This window comes from Trichogramma pretiosum, unplaced genomic scaffold (genome assembly GCF_000599845.2).
Source record: "Trichogramma pretiosum strain Unisexual culture from Peru unplaced genomic scaffold, Tpre_2.0 scaffold10, whole genome shotgun sequence".
NCBI lineage: Eukaryota > Metazoa > Arthropoda > Insecta > Hymenoptera > Trichogrammatidae > Trichogramma > Trichogramma pretiosum.
This window is the reverse complement of record NW_019641652.1, coordinates 2035046-2042512: the sequence shown is the minus strand read 5'-3', so window position 1 is coordinate 2042512 and position 7467 is coordinate 2035046. Positions and strand designations below refer to the sequence as shown.

The following is a 7467-nucleotide window of genomic DNA, read 5'->3' as shown; positions in this document are numbered from 1 at the left end:
AGCTCATTGTGAGAACGAGAGAGAGAGAGAGAGAGAGTGAGATGACCACGTGACCTTGCAGACGACCTCTAAGCAGTACATCTCGCAGCTCGCGCATCGAACCATAATCACACGTATATCGAGCACATCCACCGTGCGAGTGCGTGAAAATACGAGAAAGAGAGAGAAATAGTAAAACCCATCGCGCTGGCCGTGGATCGCGTGCAGCGTGTCACTCGATAGTTGCTGCTAATAAAGACTCCGAGCGACGTCGTGTACGCAGGTGTTGTTGTTTCTACTGCTGCTGCTACTGCTGCTGCTGACGTTCAACTGCAACGACTGCTAAATACACGACTTATATACACACGACGACAACAACGAACGAAACTGATATCTCGTCAAGATAGACAGTGAGACTCGATCGAACGCTAAAGTCGACGGCGAATCATCATCATGCTGAGAACGACGACGACGAGCCTACGCCACGAGCTGGCCAAAGCCACCAGCTTACGCGCCACGACGACGACGTCCTGCAGCGTCAGGAGCAACGTCGTCAGGTGCCTCGGCACCCAGTGTCTGCACAGGAGGCAACAGCCAAGGTGCGTGCTGCACGCCTTTCTTCTATTTGCGTTGACGCTTTCTCTCGGACGATTATTTTCGCCTAGGCTTTCGCGCGCGAGCCACGAGGTTAGGTCTTTGCCAGATACCAATGTTATTGCAGATGACTTATTACGAGTCGCGTGTGCTGACAATTTCGATCAATTTTCAAAGTCGATCGTTATTCGATGGTTCTTCCTTTTGAGCTCATTCTTCGGGGGAGGCACTATTACGTGCGAGCTTTCCGAGCATTGCCATATCTATGAATCTGATTTTTACAACTGAAAAAATTGCAACTTTTATTTGTCATTGCGATATCGTATTATGTGATGTTGCGACGCTTGATATAGTAAAGGAGATCGCGCCCAAATTAACGGTGATCGAGCGAGCTTGCTGACGAGCATTTCGCGATGTTTTGAAATAAAAGTCTCGACTGACGTCGTTTTTAACGTTTTAATTTGTTTATAGGCCAACCATTCACAAAAGTTCAAGGTTAGCTGTACAGCCATGGCAACAAAGTATAAGATATTACGCCGATTATCCAGACCATATAAAGGTTCCACTACCTGCTCTTTCACCCACCATGGAAACTGGAACAATCATTTCATGGCAAAAAAAAGAAGGTACAACTTGCTCTCTAATCAACTTGGCAGCTTGCATTCTTAATAACTCAAAATTATATAACAACTGTTATTCTTCTTGCTGTTGCTTTGATGACATTTATTAGCTTATTTTGTTTGATAGAAATTAGATCACTGACTCCTTTGAAACTTACAAGTAGGATAGTTGTTACACAAAAATGTATTTATTATTCAATAATGTAACATATCATTTCATTAACAATATTCTATTGTTAATAATAATACTATATTGATACAAGTTTTTATTTGTTTATTTAGGAGAAAAATTAAACGAGGGTGATTTACTGGCTGAAATTGAAACAGATAAAGCTACAATGGGTTTTGAAACACCAGAAGAAGGTTATTTAGCTAAAATTTTAGTCCCAGCTGGTGAAAAAAATATTACAATTGGACGTCTAGTCTGCATTATTGTTCCGGATGAAGCAAGTGTTGCAGCATTTAAAGACTTTAAAGATGATGGTTCAGTTGCTTCAGCGGCCGCTGCACCTTCACCTCCTCCACCTGCAGCAGCTGCTCCTCCTCCTCCACCTCCTCCTCAACCTGTTTCTACACCAGCTGCTCCGATATCAGTTGGAAGTGGTGATAGAATAAGAGCTACACCTCTTGCCAAGAAATTAGCTGCTGAACAAGGGCTTAATTTGCAGGTAAATTGTAACTTCCTTAGACTTCAATGAACATTATCATTAAGAGATCAATTTTTCAACTGATGTTATTATTAACAAGGGTCTTGTTGGTACTGGTTTATTTTCTGCAATAACATCACAAGATCTTGCTGGTGCACCTGCAAGTGCTGCAAGTGCTGGAGTATCATCGAGCTTTGGTGCAGGAGCTGCTGGAGGTCATGACGTACCAATTTCCAATATTCGAGGAGTTATTGCTAAACGTTTACTCGAGAGCAAGCAAATGATACCTCATTATTATTTGACAATTGAAGTTAAGATGGATGAAGCTCTAGCTATGAGGCAGCAGTTCAATAAACTACTGGAAAAAGAAAAAATTAAATTAAGTGTTAATGACCTTATTATTAAGGGAATGGCCATGGCATGTAAAAAAGTGCCAGAAGGCAATAGTGCTTGGCTTGGAGATAAAATAAGACAGTAAGCTAATCTTCAGTTAATTTATGAAAAAACTTTCACATGTTACTATGAAATTTTTCTTATTCTAGGTATGATCATGTTGATGTAAGTGTAGCAGTTAGTACAGAAAATGGTCTGATCACACCTATTGTTTTTGGAGCAGATGTTAAAGGTATAGCCCAAATCAGTAATGACGTGAAAGCTTTGGCTGCCAAAGCTAGAGAAGGAAAACTTCAGCCTCAAGAATTTCAAGGCGGCACTATTACCGTTTCAAACCTTGGAATGTTTGGAATTAAAAATTTCTCAGCCATCATCAATCCACCACAATCTATCATTCTTGCAATAGGAACAACAGAGACAAGGCTTGTACCGGCAGACAACGAGAAAGGGTACATTTTTTACTCATTACTCAAGAAATTTTCATTTACTTAAAACAAAAATTAATTTATACTCTGTTTCCTTTAGTTTTACCACTGCCCAATACATGACAGTAACTGCCAGCTGCGATCATCGCACAGTGGATGGAGCTGTTGGAGCTCAATGGCTTACTGCATTCAAAAACTTTATGGAAAGACCAACAACAATGCTCCTCTAGTAAATTAAAATTTTATTTGTGAAAATGAATATTTAATGAGAAATTAAGTACGAAATTATTGAAAATTTTATTTGTAGATAAATTACATAATTGAAGGGGACAAATTTAGTGGTTACCAAAATGCTATTTGAAGTGCATTGAATATCTGTTAAGTGCTTCTTTGCATATCGTTATTTTGTCACGCAATAAGACAAAAATTCTTATTGATTAGTCCAAAAGTCATTTTTCTCAATTTTTATAATGGCATTATTTGATAAGAGCCATTAAATAATTGAAGATTTTATTGACGCTATGTAAATACACAAAGAATTTAAATAAAACATTCAGACGTATGTTTCTTTACTAAGTACGTCCTAATCACTGAAAATCCCACTTGGTGATAATTTTAGAGACAGTTAGAATAATTTGTTTCTAGAGCTGGTAAATGTGTACATGTACTATTAATAAACAACATTTCGTTATGTCTCGAATGTAGGAATTTATTCCTTTCATATAATTTGCGTTATACAAATTGGGTCGGAATTATACATAATTTAATGAGCTATTTTACAATTATATTTACCATTGATATCTAGAACTATATTGGAAGCAAATCATTGATCTTCAATTTCACCAATATAAATTTGCTTATCACTTGAACCAGAACATACTAAAACAAAAAAATTGAATTGTAATATAAATCATGCAATGTTATCATGTTAATAAAATAATTAATAACTTACTAATTGGCTCTTTTGGATGAAAATCAACGTCATTAATAGATCCATTATGTCCAGGTAGTTTGTAAAGAATCCTTCGACTATTTGTATCCCAAATGTAATGAAATCTGTCTGATGATCCACAAGATACTCTACTTCCATCAGTTGACCAAGCACATCTTAGTAAATTTTTCTCAAAATTATGCTGATGACCTGAGAAAACTTTTGTGCATCTTTCAAAAGGTGCAAATGGTCGGATATCCCAAATTCTCAATGAGTTGTCCATTGCATTAGAAAGAATATAAGAGCCATCTGGACTCAAAGCTAATCCTGTTACTGTATCGGTGTGTCCTTTCATTTTGTACAGAATTTCATTCTTTCTTAAATCCCATACTTTAAGTTCATTATCAATACCGCCACTGATTACTTGTTCAGCAGTGTCATTAAATGCAACAGCTGTTACCTAAAAGAATTTTCTTTCGTCAATATGAAGATTCTTTAACAATATTAACTTTCATTCAAACTATATTCTTACCTGATATGTATTGTTCAAAAGACTACAATGAGTTTTCTTTCTGGGATCCCAGATTCTGATAGTAGAGTCATCACCTCCAGAACAAAGTTGAGTGACTCCTCGTCTTGTTCCACAAACAGAGTTAACAAATGATGTATGACCTTTCAATTTTTTTATTCTTGTTCCTGCCATTATATCCCAAATACCCAAAGTTGTATCTGTACTTGCTGTAAATAATGTGTTTCCATCTGTACTAAAATGCATTTCTAAAATAGCGCCACTGTGGCCCGTTAAAACTGACAGATTTTCACATTCTCCATATACATTCCACAAGACTAAAAATGATAAAAAAATAAAATATCAGTCAAAGATCACACGTTAATATAAAATTTCTGATTGCAACATACATATTTGTCTGTCAAAACCACTTGATGCAAGGTATTGACCTTCTGGATGAAATTCAACAGAAAATATATCTCCTTGATGACCTTCCAATAGCATAGTGGGTGAATTCAAAGACGATGTTCTTGGCGGACCCTAATGTTCAACAAAATTTTATGTAATTATATTAGATTATTAATTGAAAATTCAAGATGATTCATAGATTTGTAATGAAATTTAGTCATGGTTTTAGGAATAGCTGATATTTTTGAAGCCATTTATGACGCATAGTTCTGACTTTTAGGACAAAAAATCGATTTTAAAATATTTATTGATGAAAAAATTTTAGTCTTTATAGAATTTGAATAAGTTAAAAATGAATCCAGATTCAGCAGCAAGCTTGAAGTAAAGAAGCATAATTCATCATAGACGCATTCTGTATGTAAACAAATTGAGGTTATACGTACACTTTGAACGACAGCTTTTTCTCGGCTGCTGAAAACCACTTCATTTCTCGTTTTTTTAGATGCCGGCACAAGTGAGAGAATATCATCACCCTTCCTTTTATCAGCTATTGGCATTTTGGTATTTTGTTAATGTAAATTACGTTTAAGAAACTTTGAAGCACTTGATAAGCGACACAATTCGTATTTCACAGTTCACAGTTCATAGTACACTATTATCAAGTTGTCTGTTGTACATACACACATAAGTTTTGCGCACTGCTGCCAGCAGCGTCGCTGCATCATCTGTATTTGTAGAGTGTAGAAGATTTGTTGAAGCATAGATCAAAAAATAAAACAGTTTCCCCATTTATTATTGCATTCATTACATGATGTGTGTAAAGAAAGTTACTGAGATTATCAAATCCGCCCCTTACTATTCGCTGAATTATAACTTTTGATGTTATGTGCAGCGATAAATACACATAATCTCAAATTTGATTTCAATAATATAAAACATTTTGAAACACTATAAAATTTTTCATGTAGTTCTTGAAAGATTATTTTCAAATAATATTTAATATATGAGAATTGAACGTAATAAAAAAAAACTAGTCGAAAACTTACATTCGTAAAACTTTGAATTCGATCTTTGAATGTAATCATCGTTAATAAAAATTTTTTATATGTACTTGAGCAAAAAATTAGTTCTTATTTTAATTAACACGAAAAATATCATTAAAAAATGAAAAACATAATCCACGAAAAATTTTCGTACAAAATTTTCGAAAAGTATCTAGCGGACATGCACTCCTGCATAATGATAGTCGAAATACAATTCACATAATTCGATCTCAATCGCATAAAGCAACAGTTCAATGATCAGGTCGATTTTGCGAGACAATAAAGATGCGTGAATTGAAAACTTAGGCATGAATGCGCGAGTTAAACTTTTTAAGTTTGTTAAATGAAAAAATTATACATCTATTCATAATATCCGAAAACTGAACTTTTAAAATTTTTCAATCTATTTTACAATTAACAATCAAAATAATTTTCAGTATTCTTAATGTACTCATTGGAGAGATGAAGAAATTCTATGGTATTCCATGAGACTTTCAAATTTACAGAATCAAAAATTTTACCTCGGCATTGATAGGTAGGTTTATAGGTATAATTGATTATGGATAAATATGATAATGAAAAACAACGTGATGAGTAGGCGTTTGTATTTAAACTTGCCAGACGGAGCGCTTTACTAGCAAAGTAGTAAGCCCACGACGTGCTAACTATATAGCTCAGCAGGTTCATGTTTACGTATATCGACTGTAGACTGCTACAAAGCGAAAGCACTCGCCTATAGCCTCTAATATTATTTAACGAATCGTCGAGTCCACTTGTACATTGTAATATATAGTAGTAATTGTACAGAGTAGTTTAAGTCGGTAAACAAATTATTCTAGTCTTCGTATTTAGAGAACGATTCGTGCGTTATTTTTTTGTACTGATTTCTCGCGAAAAGATCTGTGTGCTCGATTGTAAAGATAACTCATTTGCAATATTTTCTTTTTGTACGCGAAGAAAAACAACGACTTTAAAGATGTCAGCCTGGGGAAAAATTGAAAATCACAGTAACGTGAGCTTTGAAGAAATAACGTCCGAGCAACTTGCTCATAGTCTTCAAGAAAAGTTAGTATTGCATTGATTTAAATATTCATTCATAGTGACATTGCATCATCAGAGCAAAAATTTGTTTTTCCACTTTAGAGAGATTAAAAAACACAATGACCTTGTCTTGAAAAATACTGCCCAACCAGAATTAGACATACCAGACATAATTGACCCAATGATAGAAAATGACGAGGCCATCGCTCATACCCTGCAAGTTGAAATCAACCAAGATCATGATTTGCGTCTCAAACGAGAAGAAGAGATATTTAATCGTAATTCAAAAGGTTTGTGATTAATAGTATTTATAGAAAATTAAACTACTTTTTATTTTTAATCATCTTTTGTTTCTACAGTTCAAATATCTTATGACAATTTTCGAATGGGCATTGGAAATCCTATTGAATCAGTTATCGATGATGATGAAAAAGAAAAAGACATAGACCGCTTTGTGGTTGGTGATTCTTGTAGTTTTTAGTCCAACAGAAAGTACATTGTGAAATATGAATTTTTTTTTTAGGCCATTGAAAAAGTCGCTGCATCAATACCTGCCTGTGGTTACAAAAAAGTTGGCCAAGGAGAAGATGCTCATATAATAACAAAACATGATCCATTGATAAATTCACAAATTAATGCATGTCGTGTTCTTGAGTTTCGTTCAGCAATAGAAACTGGTGATACTGGCAAATCAGACATAAGAATGGACAACAAAGTATTCAATGTTCTTCGAAAACATGATCATGATGTTTGTTCCAGAGAAAAAGCAAAAGCTCATCTTCACAAGCCACAATCAAAAAGTAAAAGCATAGTTTAAACAAATTGAAAAAATTGAAAATATTGTTACTATAAAATAACAAAAATGTTCATAGAAAAAT

At 34.7% G+C, this 7467-nt stretch overlaps 3 protein-coding genes across 4 annotated transcripts; 2 read left to right on the top strand and 1 right to left on the bottom strand.

The window, feature by feature from the left end:
- The first annotated feature begins 113 nt into the window (after positions 1 to 113).
- Positions 114 to 3220, top strand: LOC106659029 (dihydrolipoyllysine-residue acetyltransferase component of pyruvate dehydrogenase complex, mitochondrial). Of its 2 annotated transcripts, XM_014381312.2 has the most exons (7): positions 114 to 578; positions 1045 to 1199; positions 1476 to 1861; positions 1941 to 2314; positions 2383 to 2682; positions 2759 to 2887; positions 2966 to 3220. In XM_014381312.2, coding segments are annotated over exons 1-7 (1491 nt in total). In that variant the 5' UTR covers positions 114 to 432; the 3' UTR covers positions 2967 to 3220. The 2 variants fall into 2 exon arrangements, with proteins under 2 accessions (XP_014236798.1, XP_014236797.1); XM_014381311.2 differs by having other exon boundaries at positions 2759 to 3220.
- Positions 3221 to 3350: 130 nt separating this feature from the next.
- On the bottom strand, positions 3351 to 5215 carry LOC106659030 (U5 small nuclear ribonucleoprotein 40 kDa protein). Its single transcript, XM_014381313.2, has 5 exons — positions 4949 to 5215; positions 4508 to 4637; positions 4122 to 4435; positions 3611 to 4049; positions 3351 to 3537 (listed from the first exon to the last, which is right to left on the bottom strand). The coding sequence occupies exons 1-5, from the start codon at positions 5060 to 5062 to the stop codon at positions 3482 to 3484; spliced, it is 1053 nt and encodes a 350-aa protein (XP_014236799.1). The 5' UTR covers positions 5063 to 5215; the 3' UTR covers positions 3351 to 3481.
- A 1033-nt stretch (positions 5216 to 6248) lies between these two features.
- Positions 6249 to 7431, top strand: LOC106658497 (serine/threonine-protein kinase RIO3-like). The gene is made up of 4 exons (XM_014380497.2): positions 6249 to 6613; positions 6692 to 6879; positions 6949 to 7046; positions 7113 to 7431. The coding sequence occupies exons 1-4, from the start codon at positions 6525 to 6527 to the stop codon at positions 7404 to 7406; spliced, it is 669 nt and encodes a 222-aa protein (XP_014235983.1). The 5' UTR covers positions 6249 to 6524; the 3' UTR covers positions 7407 to 7431.
- The last annotated feature ends 36 nt before the right edge of the window (positions 7432 to 7467 follow it).